Source organism: Hippoglossus stenolepis, chromosome 12 (genome assembly GCF_022539355.2).
Source record: "Hippoglossus stenolepis isolate QCI-W04-F060 chromosome 12, HSTE1.2, whole genome shotgun sequence".
Classification (NCBI taxonomy): domain Eukaryota; kingdom Metazoa; phylum Chordata; class Actinopteri; order Pleuronectiformes; family Pleuronectidae; genus Hippoglossus; species Hippoglossus stenolepis.
The window spans coordinates 24,270,171-24,293,269 of record NC_061494.1 but is presented as its reverse complement, the minus strand read 5'-3'; the positions used below and the strand labels follow the sequence as shown (position 1 = coordinate 24,293,269).

Genomic DNA, 23,099 nt, shown 5'->3' with positions numbered 1-23,099 from the left:
TCACAGGTAGCGCAGCGCCGTTCTCAAGCCGCGCAGCCGCCTGGCTGTTCACACGGGACGAGCATTTCTCCGCTGGTCAGCCCCATAGACTGTACATATAAGGTCAGCCCGCGATTCTGCTTTCTCCGCTTGTTGTTGTACCCGTTGAATGTCGGGGTTCGGGGGTTACAGTAGCGCTGAACACTGCGGAAGTCCTCCACACTGTTGGCTGTGTGGCGCTGACACAAATTCCAGCTCACGCACGGGAGAGCGAGCGGTCGCTCCCGAGCAGCTGCTGCAGCCTCCCAGTCCCAACGATCCAGACAAATGCCACATGTGAGTGAATCGCGGGCTGACCAGCGGAGAAATGCTCGTCTCCGGGTGAACAGCCCGGCGTGCTTGGGAACGGGCGCTTGCCTCCGGTGTAAACACGGAAGTAACGAGTGTGGGGACGGGACGGGACGGGGGGTGGGCCAAGACCATGTAGGGAGACTTCCAGTGTATTGTTACGACACAATACCCAGGAAGCGCAATCGAGTCGCTCAAGCATGACGTTTCTGACTTAGAGGAACTATAACAAAACGCGTGAGTGTTTTTCCCCAGAGTGTTTGGGTTGGTAGACATGAGCCAGATACCCACATTAACCTGTAGAAGCACTAACAAAGTGGAATTTGCATGATATGTCCCCTTTAAAAAGGAAAAATGAAGCTTAAAACAGGTCAATTAGAACATGAACGCCACTTAATAAAATCAGCTTTTCACTGAGAACACGTTTCTATTGATACAAATAATCTCCGTTACATTAAAATCTGTTGTGCATGTCTGAACCCAGCCAGAGCTCCGTCCTCTCAGGTTCCCGCTGACCAGCAGAGGCAGCGCAGCCATCCACCGCCGTCAGAGCTACGCCAATAACGATAGTTTGTAAAACGTCTTGTCAGCGCAGGTTCATCAGCCAAACTGATAAATCTGGTATCTAGGGTTCAATTGTGTTTCAGTTCAGTGAGTGAGACACAATCAGAGCTACACTTTGTTTTTCTCTCCATGAATACCAACAGAATTCGTGTGGCTGCAGGGGGCGCTGTTGTTCAGTGTTACAGCTGCATAGTGCTGCTGAAAAAGAGTAAAGATTCTGTCTCTGTTCTTTAAATGTGACCCTGACTTCAGTCTCTTTTCATTCTGTTCCCACTGTTTGATTTATTTTGACGGCTCCACCTACAGACTCTTTACCACAGTGACGCGGCCACTTCCTGCAGAAACATCCTTCACATGAGGCACAGCCTGAAGCAACACTTAGAAACGTATTAAAAAGTTCCCCTGGATGTGAGGCCTCCACGGGTCATGTGAACAAACAGATTGTTAAAACACAAAGTTTCGTGGTTCAAGTGAATTTCCTGGAGGATGGATCCACAGAACACTGGACTTTGTTTCCTGTTCAAATCTATTTGTTGTTTGATGTTGTGGATAAAACGAAGTCGAACTTCTATTATTTTCACATCGTTCTTCACGCCACTGATGAGCAGGAACATTTTACTGCTGCCACGTCGTGAATGGTCAAAGTACGTCCACTAAACGTGCTGGTTTTTGTTACAGATAATTTGTCATTGCGATCGGATTCACATCATTTCTTTTCAATAACAAACAGCCCTTATATCACTTCATTCCATTGACAAAAACTACTGTAAATAAAGATGGATGACGTGACGACTTCTAAACGTGAAGCCAGAGGGTCTTTATCGCCCCCTGGTGGCTGGCTGCAGTGAAAGTCATACGCCTCCTTTATGTTAGCAGATGGGACGTGGACCAAACAACGACGTGTTCAGATCATTTACTGAAATAAAAGTACGACACAATAACACAAACAAAGTTATTGTCTATATCATTTATCGTAGATCCTCTAAACTTAACAAAATACTTTTACAGAAACCACAATCTTTTCCTAAACAAAACCACATAGTATTTGTGCATTCATTTATTATTGTAACCATGACGACGAGTAATACAGGGTGGCTGTTTAAAAGGACGATCCTGTCGGTGTTTACTGTAATAATTCAGGTTCGAGGACCTGTTTCCTTGATCCACTGTATTTTCTCAAAAATTAATACAGAAATTAAATAAGGGAAACATTCAATATCTCCATGTAATAAATTAAGATGAATGTCTGACAAGATCTTTTAATTCAAATCCAGCCTGTGTGTGTGAGGTCGATCTAAAATCTAAATCTGCTTCAGTTTCAACAAACACCAAAATTAACCAGCAACAACCATAGAAAAACATTCAGTAATTTAGGTTGTTCATGTTTTTTCTTAAAACATTCTCAATGATTCCAAATCAACCAACTGTAAATGTTACGGAGAACAAGTCCGATTTCATCCCAACTGAGGTTTATTCTTTTATTTTTGAAGGAGGCACAGTGAAACGTCCTGTTCAGTTCTGTTCTATCCATCCTGCTGCACCTGTCCAGGTATCAGAGCGTCACTCTCCAGCCCGGCCACCGGGGTGAACGGCGTGATCGTTTCCAAGGAGATCTCCGGGTCATCCTCGAGCTGGACGGCAGCAGGAAGCAGCAGGAGTCTGTTGTGGCTCCGAGAGCCGTTAGACACGAGCGACTCCTCGTCAAACTGTGCGCTGACGTCCTCCAGGTGGTCACAGCCAGCGTGGATACTGCACGGATGCTGCTGCAGTTGCGCAGGGACCAGCGCCTCCTTGTGGAGCGTTGTGTCGTGCTGATAGGAAACGAGCTCGTTACTGAAGTTCACGGCCTCCACCGCGTTGTTTGAACAGATCCTATTGCAGCCGAGAATGGTGGCGAAGGCCCGGCGGAAGTCTGCGTTAAAAGCATAAATGACGGGGTTGAGGGACGAGTTGGCCCAGCCGAACCAGACGAAGACGGTGAAGGTGGTGTCGCTGACGCACGGCGGGTCACAGAAGGGGACGGTGCAGTTGAGGACGAAGAACGGCAGCCAGCAGAATACGAACACGCCCATAATGATGGAGAGCGTCTTTAGGACTTTGGTTTCCTTCTTGAACGATGACTTCAGCGAGGCCTCGTCGTTGGGCCTGTGCTGCTGCTGCTGGTTCACGCTGTGGCCTTGGTTCTGGGCCTGCTCCGCCGCCCGCTCCAGAGACATGATGCGGCGGATTTGGGTCTGAGCGATCCGGTAGATGCGGGTGTAGGTGGCGATCATGATCACCACGGGGATGTAGAAGCTAATGAAGGACGAGGATATGGCGTAGGTTTTGTTTAAGTTGGCGACACAGCTCTTGGCCCTGGTGCTGGCGTTGCTGCTGTTCGTTAAGGCGGCCATCACTGCCACCACCTCCTCCATCATCTCGCCATCCTCGCCCGCCTGGTGCCAGTTGAGCTGCACTGGGATGAAGGAGATGAGGATGGACAGCGTCCACGCGACCCCGATCATGACGAAGGCCACGCGGTGGGTCATCTTCCGCTCATACTTGAACGGGCTGGCGATGGCCCAGTAGCGGTCAACGCTGATGATGCAGAGGTTGAGGATGGAGGCGGTGGAGCACATGATGTCGAAGGCGATCCACACGCCACAGAAGCTTCCGAACAGCCACGTGCCTGTGACCTCGGTGATGGCCTCCCACGGCATCACGAGCACGGCCACGCACAGGTCGGAAACAGCCAATGAGATGACGAAGAAGTTGGTGACTTTGGAGCGCAGGTGGCGGAACTTCACCACGGCCGCGCACACGAGCGTGTTCCCGAGCAGCGTGGACACGATGAGCAGGAAGAGGACGCATCCGACGAGGACGCGCACACCGCCCCTCCGTGCGCCTCCCTCCTCCTCCTCCTCTTCCTCACCTGTCCCGTCCAGCTCTGACAGAACTTCAGAGAAATTTCTCCACGACGCGTTTCTCATGTTTTTCATTCTCAGCCACACAAAGTGAGGAAATAATAAAAGATCCACAGACGCGCTGCTCAGCTGCTCCTCACGCACGAACCTTCATCTCAGACCAGAACAGAAAAGTGTTGGTTCAATAAAAATCATCTTTACGCTTCAGTTCTCTGCGTCGGATTAGATTCTGATCCTGGTCCGATGGAGCCAATAATTACCCTCAGAGACTGAAATGAAATGACGAAGATGAATACAAATATTAATAAATGAGGAAGAGTGAGACTTGGCCGGGGAAACGTCTCTGTCCAGGTGTCTCTGTCCCAGTCTCTCTGTCCAGGTGTCTCTGTCCCGGTGTCTCTGCCCCAGTGTCTCTGTCCAGGTGTCTCTGCCCCAGTGTCTCTGTCCAGGTGTCTCTGTCCAGGTGTCTCTGGTCCCGGTGTCTCTGTCCCGGTGTCTCTGTCCCAGTCTCTGGTCCCAGTGTCTCTGTCCAGGTGTCTCTGGTCCCGGTGTCTCTGTCCCGGTGTCTCTGTCCCGGTGTGACGCGCTGCGCACCTCCTCTCCTCACGGTGACGCGCTCACATTCACGGTCAAGTTGAAGCCGCTGCTCAGGTAATAGATTACTTCTGATCCCACGTCTGTTTCATCAGATGAAAAACACGAACCACGAGTTTATACCTGAGAGGAAACTGATCTGGAGACTTGTATTGTATTTATAGTTTTACACTTAGATGTTAAAACTGAGGCAAACATTCTGTGTTCATTATTTTCATGTAAAAATAAACTATTATAAACAAAGAAAAAATATTCATCAGCTCAGGCAAACAGCAAATTAACTTAAAATAAAAATCACATCGTGAAAAACCACAGATGAAAACACACACTTTAAAAATATTAAATCATCTGAATAATCTGCTGCTTCTGTGGTTTGTAAAAGTAAATATGATGGAACCCAATTTCAGCTGTTTCCATGCTGTGGGTTGGAGGCGCCCTCTGCTGGTGGAACGTGAAGACAAACAGAGGCTAGACCATAAACCTGAACTATCACATGGTCACGTGCTGTCGTGTTTCCTACACTGAACCAGGGGGAGCAGGTTCCACATGAACTATGGAGACCTTACTGTGTCACAGACGTACAGACACAACCGTTCACACCTACAGACAATCTGCTGCATGTGTTTGGACCAGAGGACACAAACACCATAAGAACACGGACACTACACACAAACAGATCCTGAACAGGGATTCAAACCGGGAACCTGCTCGCTGTGAGGTCACTGTTCCACAGGAGGAAAAACCCAGTGTCACAGATGACGATCATTTAAATATGAATCAATTTGTTTTTAGTTTACCAGGAAACTTTCTCCTCATCCAGCTACAGTCGTCCAGAGCGTCGGATTTGAAGAGAGACTTCATGGAAAGACTTTTATTGTTGTGTCTTCACAAAAAACCTTCAACACAAAGTTACATTTTTTACAGAGAATCACACAAGTTGAACTCAATCATTTAATAAGAGGAAAGAAAACTGAATAAAACAACTTTTCTGAGCCTCAATGGAAAAATGTTCTTCTGGACATGACCTCTGGACGTGACCTCTGGACGTGACCTCTGGACGTGACCTCTGGGCGTGACCTCTGGACGTGACCTCTGGACGTGACCTCTGGGCATGACCTCTGGACGTGACCTCTGGACATGACCTCTGGACGTGACCTCTGGACGTGACCTCTGGGCGTGACCTCTGGACATGACCTCTGGGCGTGACCTCTGGACGTGACCTCTGGACGTGACCTCTGGGCATGACCTCTGGGCATGACCTCTGGACATGACCTCTGGATGTGACCTCTGGGCATGACCTCTGGACGTGACCTCTGGACGTGCCGGTCAGACGCTGTGCGCCCTTCCCTCCACCACCCGGTGACTCTGCTGCCGATAATAAACCTGATCCTTCATTCACACAGTGAAAAGTGACATTAAAGTTTCCTGACCATCTGTGTGAGATCCATCGTCCTGATCTGCTTGAACTAGAAACTGCTCTGCTGAGTTTCTGAAGCTTGAAGGCTTTGCTGTCACAGTGAAATAAGTCGCCTTGCTTCAGCAGTGAAAGAGAAGAAATCACAAAATGTGACACAATGTGATGTGAGTTATCTCAGAGCACAGAAACACTTACTGAAAAACAGAAAATGATCATATTCAAACCCATTTTAATCTGAAAACCTCAAAGAGATTAATAATATCTGAGGAGCTGAAGATGTTTGGACCCATCTGAAGTTTTTATCACAAAGTTTGAAGAAGATTCATTTTAAAGAGCTGATGGTTTTTGACGAGAGAAAAGAAGACGAGTATTTCAAAAAAAAGAAAAGAAAAAACTAAGATCAGGAATGTAATGAGCGATCTGAGGGTTTTGATACTTGAAGGTTGAAAATCACAAAGTAAAGGACGAGTGTTGAAATGTGCACTCTGGTGAAAAATCACAAATGAGATATTGAGCTGAGATAATGACCAGAAGAACTGTTTGAAATACTACAAAAATATTAGAAACTACTACAAGTTAGTATTGACCTACTACAAAATACACAGAAATACTAAAAAGCACTACGAAAAAAATGTTAAGAATTATTACAAACATATGACAAAAACAACCCAGTTCTAAAAAGCAATACGAAGCTACTACAAATTACCAAAAAAAGCTAGAAATTACTACCGAAATGACCAAGTACTAGAAAACACCACGAAAATACTTCAAAATGCTCTAAAAATGCTACAAAATAATACAAAACACACAAAAACTCTTAACAAATACTACACAAAACTAAAAACAAAAACCCTGGAAAATACTGAAACAATCCTATAAAACACTACAAAAATACTGCAAACGATAATCTTGGAGATTCAGGATGTAGATGTCTCAATATTTCCATTATTTTGTTACGTTCAAAATGCTAGTTATTATTACAAGCAGACATATTGTTGAATGAATATGACCACGTGTCTTCTGTAACTGACACAACAGTGAAATGTGTGGGCTCAGCAGAACGAGGTTCTGACTGCAGCTCCTCCGGTCCGCTAGGGGGCAGTAGATCCACATCGAGAGGAAAGTAGAGATTTATTCAAAACACAAAGATTTGTAAATATATTTAAAAGACAAATGCACAACAGGAAGTGACAAATATTGAGAAACAACACACACACACGATAGGTTTTCATTATTTGGACGAGGTTATACAAACGAGGGTTTTATTTCCGGTTAGTTACAGCCTTGAAGAGGAACTCGGTTGCCTAGCGACCAGTGGACGTGTCGCGTCAGCTAGCCTGCTAGCTAAGTGGTTCGCTAACACATGTCGTGTCGGTGATGAAATGCCTCTCAGAAGAAACGGAGCTCTGCAGCTGCTCCAGAGGGAAGTGGACGACACCAGGAAGCAGGTTCGTTACTTCGTTACTTCGTGGGGATGTTTGAACTGTAAGATCACAGATTTCTCGATGCAGCGCGACCACCGACATCATGTCTGTGGTCCTGTCTGTCCACAGGAGGTGTGGTCGTCACAGCTCGTGACCTCCTTCATCCACGCGTTTAGATTTCAGCGAGCGATGTAAACAAAGGGCAAAGTCACGAACTTCTTCCAATCACGTGGTTTTGGTGGATGATGTTTGAGCTGAAGTTTGAAGAATAAATAAATAAAAGCAAAGTAGCATCTGACTTCTTCAGTGAAGCTCCGGGTTAAAAGAGAGGAGCATTAAAGAGCAGATGTTAATGAAGCTGGTGCAGTGGGCTTCACTGCTCACAGAGATACATGATGATAAGAACCAGGGAGGTTGCAGTAAGTCACCCAGCATCTGAACAGGATGAGTCCAACATGTTGTGTTGTTGTGACCCAGGTGGACAGTCTGCTGAAGGATGTGCAGAGTCAGCTTGGATCCACTGAAGAGGCGTCTCGCAGGTAACCAGCTGAGTCCCAGCAGGGGTTCCTCTGTAGTCTGGACCTGGAGCCTCTCCTCCAACACCTCAGCCTTCATCCTGTTGATAGTTTGTCTCAAGGCCTTGACGTTTGATTTTAACTATGTGTATTTCAATAAGATGTCAAGAACTGCAGCTGTCGGCAGAGAAGACACTGAGGACGCTGAGGAAACTGACAAAGGTTAGAATTTGTGAAATATACCAAACGTCTGTGTAACTTGTAACGAGCCGAGTTCTGCAAGTATTCATCTCAGCTCCTACATGCAGAACATAGACAGCAATCTATTTCCTGACAAATACAAAATGTTCATATCCTTCAACTTGAGGCTAATTATGGTTAGAAATCAAATGTCCACGAGGACCTTTTAATCAAACTGACTTTTTTCTGTAGGTAATTGAGGGGAATGGTGGAACATGAACATACATCACATACAAGTGTCAAAGAAAGACAGATGTCCTCAGGTTAAACTCAGTGCATTGTGTATTGCTCAGGTTTGCTCACCTGGATCAAGTGAAGTCCTATTTTCTTGCCTCACAGGCTGATGAGCTGGCTCCTGTGGGAAACTACGCCCAAAGGAAACAGGAAGAGGAGACACGACTGCAGAACGAGTTGGAGCGTCTGAACTCGCTCTCGCTGCAGCTCTCACCCCCAGGACCGAGCTCAGCCGCCGGGTCAGTGACCTCTGTGCTCACTGCTACGAAACACAGAGCTGTGACACGCTTCACTTATTATTGTTTACATACGATGCAAATCGTCTTTGTTATTCACTCATGAACATCATATCCCCGAATGCAACCTACAACAATGTAATGTACTTTTGTAACGGAGTTGAACAGAAACATCATTTTCAAAGCACAAGTTGAAACTTTCCTTGTTATCATCTTTTCGTCCGCAGTTATTCTCCAAAGGAAGAAAGTGATAACGACGACGAGGGCGAAGACAGTAACAGTGATGATGATGATGATGATGATGATGATGATGATGATGACAGTGATGAGGATGAAGATGAGAAGCGAGCTGTGAACCCCCCCTCCCAGTCAGACTCTCCCAACTACAGAGTCCTCAGTGATTTCCAAGGAGAGCAGGAGGGAGATCTGTCTGTTCAGGTGAAGTTACCTGTCCGGCTGTTCTCTGCATCATTTAACATCAGTATGATTTCTTATATGAATCAGATTACATCAGTCAATCAAACTTCTGATATCCTCAAATCCCAGTTTGTCTCATGGTCTTTAACAAGGTGAGACGTCCTCTGTTCTTAACCCTCAACAAGAGTCAAACTACTAAAACCTTTAACAGGTAAAGAAGGTAGAAACCTCAGAGACACACGTGAGGATCCGTCTCCCAGGACGGACACAAGTGAACAGATGTCACGTGGAACAGAGAACATCAGAGAGATCAGAGTATTTACAGCTTTGATAAGAATAAACACTTTGTAGCTAAATACATGTGATGCAAGGATATTTAACTTTATGTAAACAGACCAAAACCCAAGTTTGAATTTCAGACCTGGTTGTCGTTGAGTTTTATCTCCTTGTATCGTTCTATTAAAAAGATGGTGTGTTTGTTAGTGATGCAGAACTAACGCTGCACCTGACGACAATGAGGATCTTTGAATCTTTGAATTCATTGGATGACTGTTGCTGTTTCAAGAGGGGGGGCGTGTTGAGGATTATCAGGAAGACGGCAGACGGATGGTGGCTGGCTCAGGACGGTGAAGGCAACAGAGGAGTGGTTCCAAAAACCTACCTGAAGGTAACACAACCTGCTGAGTCGGCACCACAGGGGGTCCAGCAGTTTGGCCCTGTGGATTCACACAAGCAGTATATTATTAAATTAAAAAGTTAAAGTAACTGTTGTGCTACTTGTGCTACTTTTCAGATTGATTCTGGTGTTGATGACGACGATGATGATGAAAATGAGGAAGAGTCCTCTGAGGAGGAGGAAGATGGGGAAGAGCTGACCGATGACAAACAGAGGTTCAACTTTTTAATCTTTTTTTAAGTTTAGTGACATTTAGCAGCAGCTTGTCGTTTGTGTTGCCATCAGATTAAATAGAGTTTCACAATTTATCCAAATGATGAACAACCACAAAATATCAATCATTTGAATATTGGTGTGAAACTAATAGAGATCCCTCTCTCCAGTGGGGCGTCCCATTCCAACTGGTCCACTGTGAGGAAGGCTCTGACTGAGGTACCACTACCTTCTGTACTACATCTGATACCAGTTAGTTAACCTATCAACACTGTGTGTGTGTGTGTGTGTGTGTGTGTGTGTGTGTGTGTGTGTGTGTGTGTGTGTGTGTGTGTGTGTGTGTGTGTGTGTGTGTGTGTGTGTGTGTGTGTGTGTGTGTGTGTGTGTGTGTGTGTGTGTGTGTGTGTGTGTGTGTGACAGATTGATGCGACAGATGTGCTCTCTGCCATGGGGGCTATACCTTCAGGATTTAGACCATCAACTCTCAATAAATTGCTGGTGGAAGAAGGTCATTATACACACACACACACACACACACACTTGGATGATTCTCTCACATTTCAGCTCTTTGTGATGAAAAATCAAAGTGATAACATTGTGTATCTTCTTCTAGGTGTAACGTACAGAGGGAGTCACCATATTCAGCCTGATCTCAGCCAATCACAGCTCTCCTTTAAGGACCTCTTTCTGGACCCTGACACTGGCAGGGTGAGACGCTCTCTCTCCCTCTTTCCTTCTGTGTACTTCTGATTTGACTTGAATCAGGTCAGATTCCTGTGATCTTCCATCCGCCTCCTGTTGTGCAGGTTCGAGCTCGGCAGGTCCGCACTTGTGTCTGCTTCACTTTGTGGAGCTGCAAGATGATTCCCACCCCAGGGGTCGGAGTTCAGGTCCTGAGCCGACACATACGCCTCTGTGCCTTCGATGGAACTCAGGTATCAGAGTTATCTCTCTAGTTTATACTGGACAGCTTTTTGATTTCTAGTATTTATTCTCTAAGTTTTCCCTGTAGATCCATCTTTGAACCACCAGTGCTAGATGTAGTAAACCTCTCTTTACTGCTGGTTCTGTGATTCATGTTCTATCCCAGAGTTTCCTTGAATGAGCTGACCTTGTGTTTCAGGTGTTGAGTAACATCCACACAGTGCGGGCCACTTACACCCACAAGAGCCCAAAGACCTGGAGCTTCTCTCCCAGGGTGTGTTCACAGCGTTCAGAAGATGTCGTGTCCCTCTGTTGTGAACGTTGCTTTAACTGTTTCTGACTCTAAAAATCAGATTTTCCCTGAGAGGAAACATAATGTTGACCATAATCTAGAGTTTAAAGTGCTGATGTTTGTGTGCATGTCCCCCAGATGACAGGTGTCCTACCCGCCCTCCTGGATGGAGACTGTTTCCTTCGCTGCAACTCTGCGTCTCCTGACCTCGGGATCCTCTTTGAACTGGGAGTCACTTTTATACGGAATGTGAGGACAAATGAAACTTGGAAAATGGAGCATGACTGATACAACAGAGTTTCTATCTATAGCTACGTGTGTGTGTGTGTTGTAGTCGACTGGGGAGAGAGGAGAACTGAGCTGCGGCTGGGCTTTCCTCAAACTGAGCGACGACACGGGAAATCCACTCCCCAACAGGTACACACGTGCATTTGAAATCACCCAGACACACAGCAGTGTCACTCATGGTTTTTCCATATATGTGCCTGTGAAAATTCAACTGACCATTTAATCTGGGTATAGGACCTATGAGCTGCAGGTGAACGGGGGAACTCCCTATGAGAAGGACGTGGCTATGGAAGCTTCAGTCACCAGAGGATGTAAGATGATGCAGCAGAGCTCAAAAGAAGTCCAGGCAGGAAGTGACTGTGGTGAAACCTTTCCGTGTTCCTCTCCTCTCAGCTCCAGCCGCTGGTGTCTTCCAGCAGATGCTTCAGGCCAGACGGCAGCCGAGACTGATCGTCAGGTTAAGATCCACCAACAGTCGGACCAGAACGCAGCTCAGGTGGGAACATCAGCAACGACATATAAATCATTACCAGACGTATTTGGAGACATCCCCTCAGCCTCAGGTGTACACACATGCACTCTACCTTTGTCCCTCAGTCTCCTCCCTGACACTCTGCTGCACTGTCTGAGCTGCGTCCACCTGCTGGCTCTGCACAGACAACTGTTAGCTGACACACTGCTGATGGACAGGCCCACCATGCAGGATGCAGGTAACACACCCTCCTCTGATCCCAACTGCACGGATCAGTGTTTTCATAGGAGCCACATTAAGTAACACTTCTGTTTCAGATCTAATCTGCAGTCCGGTACTTTCTACATTCCCTGTTCTGTTGGACCAAGTGGACCTGCTGGATGCTCTCAGGGTCAGTTCAGAGGGAATCCGTCCTACGTCCTGGATTAAAGCACAAATCTTTAAATCCAGATTCTTTTTAGCAGCTATATACATCGTAGTGTAGAATTAAAGAAAGAATATTTTCTGACATAGATTATCAAATAAATGTGATAATTTCTATGCCTGAAATGATCAGTATTTAGCATTTCTCATGGACAGTTATCATATCTGAACACTTGTGAATCCTAAGTCATGAAACGTCTCCTGACACAGTAAATACAATATTTTAAGGTTAGTTTCTTCTGAGAAAAACAAAATAATCTTTTTGTCTTGCATGTGAAATGATGTGTTGTCCTCAGGGTGCGTGGCTGGAAACTGAGATCAACATGAGCAGAGCACAGAAGGTGAGAGTTATTGTGTATATTTGTGTAGTACCAGTGTGGGCCTGTAGAGGGCGACCTCACAGTGTGTAGGAGTGTGTCCCTGCAGATGACGAGCTGATGCAAACTGCTGCTTCCTCTCTGTGTGTCTGCAGAGAGACTTGTCTTTTGTCAAACAGGAGTTTGTGAAAGTCTACATGTCGTCCGTCTATTTCCTCCTCCACTCGCCCTCGCTGCCCCGTCACCGCTGGGCCGACCCCCCCTCAGAGGAGCAGCGGGCCAGAGCCATCTACGCCACCCTGGATTCTCTCAAACACCAGCAGCACACCACGGGCCAATCAGGATGTCCGGAGGTCTATGTGGACCCCATGCACCCCCACCTCGCCTTCGATATCACCGAGTTGACCTTTGACCTCCTCCATGTCACTCAGGGGCAAAGTACAACTTGAGGATTGATTGTATTTTTATGAAATAATTTAAATTTTTTAAAATCAGGCATCAGCTCGGTTTGCTAACGTGAATAAAACCCTTGAATGTGCCATAAATATATTTATGAAACATGTAAACTGAAAGAATAAAGCTGCTAATGTTCTATATTTTGTGTCATTGTCAATTAATATGATTAAAAGACAAACTATACTAGGTTTCTCCATTTCTGAATATTGAATCGATACACAGAGTACTGATGGGGACGTTAGGTGTGTGGGACTGACTCATTTTAACTAAGGAACATCATTAGTTTCTGTCTTAGTCGACAGAAATCAAAATCCATTCTACAACCACACTTCTCCACATGTCTATTCTGCATTGTGACAGGAAATGAAGTTCAGCTTTAAGAAATACTAGCACGACGCTAACGCATTAATATACAATACATCCACAAAGACATCTTTGTGCACAGCAGCGTGAGAAACTGAGAGCGGCTGAAGAGTCTGTTGATCGGTGTGAAATAAAGGTTGAGCAAACTTAGACAAAGGTCACATCAACTACATTGTGTGTCTTTAATCACAGTTCAACACTTTGTTCTGAGACGTGTTTCTGTACCAATAGAACCAGTAATGAATAAAGAGCATGTCTTCATACTTTCACTTACAAATTATCCTATTGTCTAATAAAACTATACTAATGGTTTTATCACAGGTTTTTCAGCCCCGTCGTCACTGACCTGCTCCACTCATCTCTCCACCCACCACAACATCAGGTGTGTGTGTGTGTGTGTGTGTGTGTGTAGTGTAGAGTTACAGGGTAACAGAGCCGAGTTCACAGTTAATAATTAGTCTCCTGTGATCTTTGATAGCCTGGTATAAAAGGAGCAGAGAGGCAGAGTCAGTCGGGCACAGAGCGGCTGGGATCGTCCCTCAGTTGTGGTTTCATGTCTCCACTGGATCTTAACAATGATACAACAGTTGTGCATGTACAACAATCTGGTGACGCACAGTTTAACTGTTGTTAGTAATGAAACTAAAGTCTAAAGACATTTTTCTATGGATGAAACAAACAAGATATAACATGTTAACTGTCGAGTTTCTGCGAGTTGAAAGTTAATCGTTCATGGGTGAAATTCATTTATTCATTTTACATATCTACAGCACCTGGTTTTAGAAATGGAAAATTTACACCATAACTTTAATTTCACTCAACATCGGTAGACAGGACGTTTTTATTCATTTGATTAATTCATTCATTCATCTTTTTTATTTTTTTGTAGATTTCCCAAAGAATGATTCATGGATCTTGGTTCGAGAACAGATGTCTACGTCCATTGGTTTGATTTTATTTACATTTAATTATTTACATTTAATTCAGAAATGTGTAAGACACTAAAACAAAGAAATATACACACAACTATATTTGATTTCCAAAAATTCAACAAAACTCTGTCATTATTATATAAAAACCAGCCTGCGAACAAATATCCATAGGATTTCAAATAGTGTTTTTAACAGCTGGAACAAAAGTTCTCCATAAATGAAGAAGGAGAATTCGTCTCCACTTCCTTCGGACATGAAGCCAAAACGTCTTGGATAAGAACGATGGCGAGGCCCCGCCCACACACACACTCGTCCAATGACAAGTCAGTCTCATCTGTCAATCACGATGTTTCACCCCATTTTTATGACATCAAATTAAAAGCAAACTTAACAGAAAACGTTTATTTGATGTAAACTTTGACTTTGTAGTTTGCAGACATGACGGTGAAAGGTTGTCTCTTCTTGCTGTTGGCAGGACAGCCTTTCCCACTGGGCCACGCCCGTCAACATGTCTGTACGATGTGGATCACTCACGTCTCTCAGCCGCTCACATCCAAGCCACCGCTTCTTATCTTAGAACACCTTTAACACACAACTTAACCTCTGACCTTCAAATGGTTTCTTGTTCAAATGAGCACGGGCTCAACGACCCAATAAAAACCTGCGTTCCTCAGGGCTTGTCGCTAAGTGTGTACACAATCACACACTCAAACACACACAAACACACCGGAACTTTCCTTGGTGTTGTGTTTGCTGTAGAATAATATTGCATATCCAGTATTTCCACATTCCTGAGCTGTTGCCGTGGTGATGTTGCCTGTGATGACCAGAAACCGTTGTGTCATGTTGGGCTGCAGACTCTAAAAAGTATATATTTATGATCTGAGGACCAATGAAAACTCTTTAGTTTAGTTCCCTGTGCATTTCACTAGTTTAACCCCAGAGAAACGTTGTGTTGACTCATGGAAGAGATTTGTTTGTCCTCTGACGCCTGAAGCAGCAGAACCGTCTCCTTCTTGAGCGTCTCCCTGCCGACCTCTGCATCGCCAGAGGATTCATGTTTGGGATGATAGGATTTACTGATTTCTCTATGATGTTATGTAGATGAATGTAAACTAAAAAATGAACAATGGTCAAATTCTGACAGTGAATTGAACATATAAATAATGACTTTCTGACCTTAGATAGTTTTTTATATTGATTATTAGCCTTGCTTCAGAATACTATCTTTGATTAATGTGTTCCAGCTGTAACTAACAGATTTTATATTGAAAAATTAATAATGGATTATTGTTAATGTGACTTGATTAACTAACCTGGTCTAATGGACCAGATGCTTTACAATGTAAACAATATAAAACAATCATACACAATGAATATCATAATAAAGATGATTAACCAACACACACTGTGCCCTCACCCTTCTGTGATTGGCCGCTTGTTCTCCAACAGATGAATCAGCCAATCAGTGCATTGATAATATATTTTTATAATTACCTCGGCCAAGGAGGTTATGTTTTCACCCCCCGTCATCTCCATTGCCCCCTGGTGGATGACTGCAGCACACATCATAAAAGCCATCTCCTCCATGTTAGCAGATGGGACATGGACCAAACCAAACAAAATCGAAGTAGACGTTGAATAAATGTTTTCATCACACTGATGTTTGTTCAAGTGTTCATGTTTCTGATCAGTTTGGTTTTAATTCGTTATTTGATGAAATAAAAACGGGCTGAGACGTCATGATTGACAGCTGAGACGGACCAATGACTGGTCGAGCACATGTATGGGCGGGACGCCATGTTCACTGCTGCACAAGATGGCAGCGTTTGTCTCAGAGAGATTTTAACTTAATTTCTGGAAGAATTGGGAGATTGATAAATTAAAACAATTTAAAAATGGCTGCAGTCCATCTTATCTTGTACATCTTTGATTCCAGCAGGGGGCAGCCTCATGGCTTAAAACCATTTCACAGTTTGATTGAATTTGATTTATTGCAGACCACAGAACCGCAGCGGTTGGTTATTACAGTGCATCTTGTTTATTTACCACCTCATGCTGCCACTGTATCAGATTCATTCCACGCGGCGGCTGTGACGGGGTCACTTCAGACAAACTGTGCAGTTATAAAACAAAGGATCGTGTTTCACTCGGCAATGATCTGCGATCGTCAGCTGCTCCACAGCCAGAGTCCATACTCTGGGATCTAATACATCACGTTTTCACTACTTTCCCCGAAAATAATTCATCAATTAGAGTAAACTTCTTAATTTCTAGAGAAATTAAACGTTTTTCATGTGTAAAAATACTGTAACTCTCACAATCGATGAAAACTATAAATACTTAATACCCCTTTAAAAAATGTGCAGAAAACTTGACATCAGTAGTTAACAATAGGAGAGGAGGAGGAGGAGGAGGGAGAGGAGGAAGAGGAGGAAGAGGAGGGAGAGGAGGAAGAGGAGGAGGAGGAGGAGGGAGAGGAGGAAGAGGAGGAAGAGGAGGGAGAGGAGGAAGAGGAGGAGGAGGAGGAAGAGGTGGAAGAGAAGGAGGAGGAGGAGGAGCGGAGGAGGAGGAGGAGGAGGATGAGAAAGAGGAAGAGGAAGAAGGGAGAGGAGGGAGAGGAGGAAACACAAGAGCAGGACCAGTTGAGCAGGAAACCGGGAGTTTCCTGGGAACAGCTGTGCTCGAGCTGGAAAGACGATCCAGGACAGATGTTGCTCTGAAACCTGCGATCACAGATTCTTTAAACAATAAAACATCTAAATGCTGCAAATATAGAAAATCAGCTTCAATGGGCTGTTGCATCATATGGGAAACAAACAGGTTTTATATTCATTGGACAATTTAGAAATATTAATGCAAAGTAAAATCTCATTATGTTTTAATGAGGGGTGAGGTGGGGGGGGTGGGATGTTCAGTCCCTCCACAGAGTTCTGGATCTGCCCGTGAGTCTCTATGTGTCCAGTGAAGTTACAATGGAAGGTTCTCAGGAGTGAACTGAGGCAGAAGATCGACCTCCTCATCGCTACAGGAGCATTTTAGTGGATTCAGGCTGGGGCCAGAATTTTAGGACCCAATATATTTTGGGGGCTTTTGGCCTTTATTGTACAGGACAGAGAGGGAACAGGGAGTCGAACCCAGGCCTTAGTGATGTGTAAACCTTCAGCTGCTGCGTATCAAACACTCAGGATTGTGTTTCAGATTTGTCATCCAAAACATTTGTGTGTACCTGGGGAGGTCAAAGGTCAGGGGCAGCTGCAGACTCACACAGGTTGAAACTGGACTCCTCAGGTTGAAGAGCATCAGACCTGCTCAGGAACTTTACGACCTGCTGGAACTAACGACGTCACACGTTGGTCTTTCTGCTTGTGAATGAGAAATATGTGGTTTTGTCAACACATTTTTTATCAGTGTTTGTTTATGTGTGTTACACTGTGTAACTACAATCGACACTGACAACTTGTATTTTGACAGAGCTGGCATGGGTTCACATGTGTGTGTGTGTGTGTGTGTGTGTGTGTGTGTGTGTGTGTGTGTGTCTGTGTTTTATGGTTAAGACAAGCCTAAGATCATTTTACATTTAATTATGAGAGAAGATCTAAACCAGTGGTCACCAACCTTTTCGAGCCCAAGAGCACTTTTTAATTCCAAACGTAAGCCGAGAGCTAAAACCCTGATATCTTCCAAAAAACCCACTTAGGGTCATATTTATTATTTTTTGCAATTTCTGTTAAAGGCTGAATGTACAAGAAATAAATATACACAAAGAGAGGCAGTTGTGCAACGTTTTCTATTCAATGACAATATTCAAATTAATATCAATTCATATTTACAATGCAAAATATGTAACTTCTCAGTTCCACATCATGTTCTGCAGAGGAGCTGCTACTGCAGCACAATGTTTTACATATAGGCTTTGATTTGAATATGGCCACAAATAGGATAATTTCCTTGTATGAAAGAAGTCACTTGTACTCAGATAAATACCAGTACTACACAGTATGAAGCCGTGCAGCTTACTGCTCACGCAAATATTTCACAATAAAAAAACCTTTTTAAACAAGGGAATGGATATCATTAACAAACTCTGGAGTGCATTTATTTTGAAAAGGCTTACAGAAAGTGTTTGTTTGTGACATAAATTCATCAGATAAACATTAAAACTCAGGTGAAAGATCATTTTCTCTGTTTATTCTGCTGTGAACCAAAATGTTTATCTGTCTATGACACAAATGTATTTACATCACTTCCCGAACCCGTTTCAAAGTAAAAGCACTCCAGCGTTTCACCTTCTGAATCCACTGATTTGTTCCAACGGGACTTTGATTGTTATCCACAGACCGGAAGATGCTCGTCCTCAGACCGGAGAGTCCTGACATCTAGTCTCCTACATAATCCGACTTGTATTGAAGGCAATGCAGGAGATAAACCTGCAGCTCAGACGCCAGTAGCGGACACACAGCGCGTGTGAACAACAGACAACCGACACACAGACAACCGACACACAGACAACCGACACACAGACAACCGGGCACCGTGTTGGCTACCTCTGATCTAAAGGCTAAAAAGCTTTGAGGTGCAATAAAAACTGTTGTTGGTCATTCAAATCAATACAAAGATCCTGAACGTTCATTCACATCATTTAATAAACTTTCTCTCTGCACCTCTGAGGTCCACGTCCCTGGAGGAGGAAACTCTGACTCCTGCTGAAGTTTATTATACTTCATGTGTATTCATGTATTCACTAGTAAAACTAGTGTGGAATTAATGACCTCATCTAAGATATGAAAACTGCACCACGAGACCAGAGCCCGTTAAAACAGCCTTGTGGTCAGAGATCGGTTAAAGCCCTCAAATTAAATAAAGTACGATAAAAGAAACTGAGCTGAATTACAAGGACGACATCACGTCCTTCTTCTTGCTCTTGTTCAAACAGCAAATGTAAAACCAGTAATGTGGGACTGGATCTCCTCCTCGCCGACCTTCCACCTTGGAGCGTCGGAGGAGGGTCCGACACCCAGGAGTGACTCGGGCAGAGGCTGAGGCCCAACAGGTGGACGCAGGGTGGGCCAGCGTCTGCAGATCAAAGCAGGTTTCTCCCTCTGAACAGCTTCTTTCACTGCTGCACAAGGTGGAGACGCTCTGGTAAAAGCCGGTTTGGCTCCGTGTGCAGAACAAGTTTAGATTGAACTAGTTATTTCTGAACAAGGTCACAAGTTGGAGAAACTTTATTTAAATCTCCAAAGCACAAAGTCAAGTGCCTCATTGTTGTCGCGCCGAGACCAAGCCGTCGACACAGAGGAACTTAGGAACTTATATGTTTAATATCATTATAGTTAGATGTTGAAGAAAACTTTCATTTTTAAATTCAGTACATTTTTAACATATTCAACAAAATGAATATCAAGACCCTCAAAGTCTTTATTTCCAGCTTGAAAGGAAGTAAAAGCAGATCTCGATGACAGCAACACAGAAGTGATGTGAGCGTGTTTGTGCACGTTGTTATTTTGTGACAGCAGAGCTACTGACATCCGACTGAGACCAGAAGAAAAGGTTCAGAGTCGTCCAACACAATACGTTTTGTGTTCTGTGTTTTAATCCCTCAGCCTAGAAACCATCACGCTGTGTTTGTCAGTTTCGACCGGGCGACACACTCACATATCTCACGTACATGTGACTCACAGCAGATTGACGTGAGTCATCTGTGATAAACAAGGAGGTTTTATTAGTTTAATACTGATTTCCACGAAACTTGGTGGAAAGATGCAAAATGATTTAAAAAAAAGAAGCCTTCTCTCGATCCTCTGGTGATGCTGCTTCCAGCCGCCACAGCCTCCAGAGCATCTGCAAATAAAAACACATCTCTTCAGCCTGGCTGATTCATCGTCTGTTTACAGTTGGCATGTAGAACAACAGAAGAATCATAAGGAAACCTCATGTTTACAGCCTGGATGTACAGAGAGGAAGTTTCCTCTTGGCCCCTAATCCAGCCTCCTCCATGTTATTGGGTGAGAAAACAATGTTGTTTTGTGGTTTCTGTGCAATGTGCGAGGCAATTAGAAATAAACATCAAATCCAAACTGAAGCACAACAACCTTGAACACAGAATCTGATCTTTGATTAAATGTGCTCTAATTTGTCAACCGGTGACGTTTAGCTGCAGCAGCGCTCGATCCGCTCGGAGCCACGTGCACGTGCATCAGCTGCCACACAATCACTTGTTTGTGTGCATGTAAACCAACGTTCCTCCTTTTTATAGACTCACACACGAACACTATCAACATATGAGGGCACACGCACACACATAAAAAAGACTAGAGAGAGAGAGAGAGAGAGAGAGAGAGAGAGAGAGAGAGAGAGAGAGAGAGAGAGAGAGACAGAGAGAGAGAGAGAGAGAGAGAGAGAGAGAGAGAGAGAGAGAGAGACAGAGAGAGAGGGAGAGAGAGAGAGACAGAGAGAGAGAGAGAGAGAGAGAGAGAGAGAGAGAGAGACAGAGAGAGAGAGAGAGAGAGACAGAGAGAGAGAGAGAGAGAGAGAGAGAGAGAGAGAGAGAGAGAGAGAGAGAGAGAGAGAGAGAGAGAGGGGGAGAGAAGGGGGGAGACATCCTCCCGCTGCACAAACAAAACCCAAAACCACCTGTCTAACTGGTAGCTTCAGGCAGAGGGATGGAGGGGTAGGTGCAGTGGAGGAGGAGGAGTGGAAGGAGAGAGAGAGAGAGAGAAGAGAGAGGGGGGGGGGGTGAGGAAGACAGCCTTTAAAAGCAAATTAAACCAGATTACATCTCATTCAGGAGAAATCACACACACACACACACACACATTGTTTTGGACTATGGCTTCCACCACGTCCGGTGACGTTCTGCCCACAGGCTGCAGGATCTTCACCTCCATTCCGGACCTCTTCTTCCTCCCTGAGTTTGTGAGTTTCTCGTTTGATGCCTTTTCGTCTTGTTGGTCGTGTCTCTACCTTCACTCCACGGACTCCGGTCGGACTGACCTGCCTCCTCATCACTGCTCCACTGAGCCACTGCTCTTTGTGCAGATCAGGGTTTGATCAGTGGAGCCGGAGCAGAGGGACCAGCGAACCCTCCGTGAAGACTAGAGGAGTTGAGAAGTTCGGTTCGGTTCCTCTGAGCTTGTGAAACTAATTAATGAGTCGAACTCATTAATGTGAACTGTAAATGTCAAGTAACAATGCTCCACTCCCATGTTGAATCCAGAGCTGAGCAAACAGACGCTACACACGAGACAATCAAGTCTAATCTGGGAGCTAAACTCACATCATAACATAACGTCCTGGTTGAATTCATCGTTTTCAGGGTCTGAAACCTGGAAGATTAAATCTGAGCGACACAGGTGGAAAAACCGCTTGAGTTGCAGAGGGAGGTGTAAATGGAGCCGTCAGGGGGATGAGATGTTTACTGCTCCGGTCCAAGTTTGCACTGTAAATCTAAACCATCACAGATATATAAAGGGCAGGGAGGGAGAAGTGGCTTGACTGGTTTTTGGTCCAGTGTCAGTTTTCAGGAGCGTACCTGAATGATGGTTACAAACAGTTCCCTTCTTTCTGACCACTTTCCATAAAAGAATGACAACACGCCCACGTCTCCTTTACACAGTGAACTGAGTGATACATTTTCCAGAGCAGCCAATCAACCACGCTGTACCAGTGAGATGCTGAAGGTGCAGAGGTCACCTCCCAATGCTCGGAGCCTCCTCCCAGTTTAATGACAGTTTGGACCCAGTCTGCACAAAGAACACTTCAGGACAGGCCTGGTGGGAAAGGTCTTTCCAGTGGAAACTTGATGGGCTTCAGGCCAGTTCCCTTTTACCTGGAATGCCCTGCATGTATCTATAGAGTAAAGTTCCTCTGGTATGAATATAGAAACTGAGCAGCGCAGATATGATTAGATTAGATTAGATTAGATTAGATTCAACTTTATTGTCATTGCACAGAGTACAAGTACTGAGACAACGAAATGCAGTTTAGCATCTAACCAGAAGTGCAAAAAAAAGCAGTAAAAGTGCAGAGTGTGTGCATATGAAAAGTGGAATATGTAAACAAATAAGATATGTACAGTAAGAAATAGATATGGAATATGAACAGTATTGATACAAGACTAGCAGCAATAGAGGTAGGTAGTGTAGATATGATAAGTGTATATAAAGTGCAGGTGTAAGTATAAGTGGTGGTAGAGATAAAAAGGAGAAATGAAGTGAATGAGGTAGTAGTAATATTGTATACAGAGTAAGTTAAAAGGTATGGTATGATATAATTACGACGAATACACTATGAGCAAGAAGTATATAAATAGATATAAATATGAATACACTATAGGTGGGATAATACAGTAGTAAAAAAAACAACAGTCTAGTGCAAATGTTCAGTTACATATTGATGTAATGTTGCTGATACGACCGAGTGAACTAATGCAAAGAGGTTTTCAGGTGTTGGTTCAGATCCGTATCTCATCTCCTTTCTTTTATTACTTACTGACTCTGAAGGATATTGTCCCGTCACAAACGTTCATATTAGTTATTGTGCACTGAGCTGAATATTTTCTATGGGTGAAACTATAGTGAGGTACTCAGATCATCTGAGGCTCACCTGCAGGTACACACCTACCTGTTGTAGAAATCAGGAGGTGGCACATTCTGTGCACGTGGTCGTATTGAATGTTGGTTGCCGAGTTACAAAATGCACAGCGGCTTAATTTGTATTGTCCACTGAGTTTGTGCATTATTCACATTATTGTTCTTTTCACATAATGACAACAGAATGACGTCCAAATATCAGCTGGATAAAAAGAGTGAATAGATGAATAAAACTACTAGAAACCAACATTTGAAGTCGTTCAGATGGTTCGTTGCTC

General features: G+C 44.3%; 3 protein-coding genes across 3 annotated transcripts in view; 2 read left to right on the top strand and 1 right to left on the bottom strand.

Moving 5' to 3' along the window:
- Positions 1-1,966: 1,966 nt before the first annotated feature.
- Positions 1,967-4,114, bottom strand: LOC118119175 (D(1)-like dopamine receptor). The gene has a single exon (XM_035172895.2). The coding sequence runs from the start codon at positions 3,867-3,869 to the stop codon at positions 2,415-2,417; it is 1,455 nt and encodes a 484-aa protein (XP_035028786.2). The 5' UTR covers positions 3,870-4,114; the 3' UTR covers positions 1,967-2,414.
- A 2,824-nt stretch (positions 4,115-6,938) lies between these two features.
- nphp1 (nephronophthisis 1) lies at positions 6,939-13,072 on the top strand. The gene is made up of 20 exons (XM_035171720.2): positions 6,939-7,253; positions 7,707-7,768; positions 7,906-7,966; positions 8,324-8,457; positions 8,682-8,892; positions 9,437-9,538; positions 9,665-9,762; positions 9,931-9,979; positions 10,181-10,268; positions 10,374-10,468; positions 10,567-10,695; positions 10,884-10,958; positions 11,115-11,225; positions 11,311-11,393; positions 11,499-11,575; positions 11,658-11,760; positions 11,862-11,974; positions 12,054-12,127; positions 12,456-12,500; positions 12,632-13,072. Exons 1-20 carry the CDS (start codon positions 7,188-7,190, stop codon positions 12,923-12,925), a joined length of 2,070 nt encoding a protein of 689 aa, XP_035027611.2. The 5' UTR covers positions 6,939-7,187; the 3' UTR covers positions 12,926-13,072.
- A 7,906-nt stretch (positions 13,073-20,978) lies between these two features.
- Positions 20,979-23,099, top strand: part of LOC118119173 (myelin and lymphocyte protein) — a 3,425-nt gene continuing 1,304 nt past the window's right edge. The window contains exon 1 of the mRNA XM_047342373.1: positions 20,979-21,145. Coding sequence (XP_047198329.1) covers positions 21,059-21,145 — 87 coding nt within the window. The 5' untranslated portion in view covers positions 20,979-21,058. The remainder of the gene's footprint in view (positions 21,146-23,099) is intronic.

Excerpts from the sequence above, each read along its gene's own strand:
- LOC118119175 (XM_035172895.2), bottom strand. The coding sequence starts at position 3,869 with ATGAAAAACATGAGAAACGCGTCGTGGAGAAATTTCTCTGAAGTTCTG.
- nphp1 (XM_035171720.2), top strand. The coding sequence starts at position 7,188 with ATGCCTCTCAGAAGAAACGGAGCTCTGCAGCTGCTCCAGAGGGAAGTG. Across the intron at positions 7,254-7,706 it reads TGGACGACACCAGGAAGCAG|GTGGACAGTCTGCTGAAGGA; the intron begins GTTCGTTACTTC and ends GTTGTGACCCAG. Across the intron at positions 9,539-9,664 it reads TTCCAAAAACCTACCTGAAG|ATTGATTCTGGTGTTGATGA; the intron begins GTAACACAACCT and ends GCTACTTTTCAG.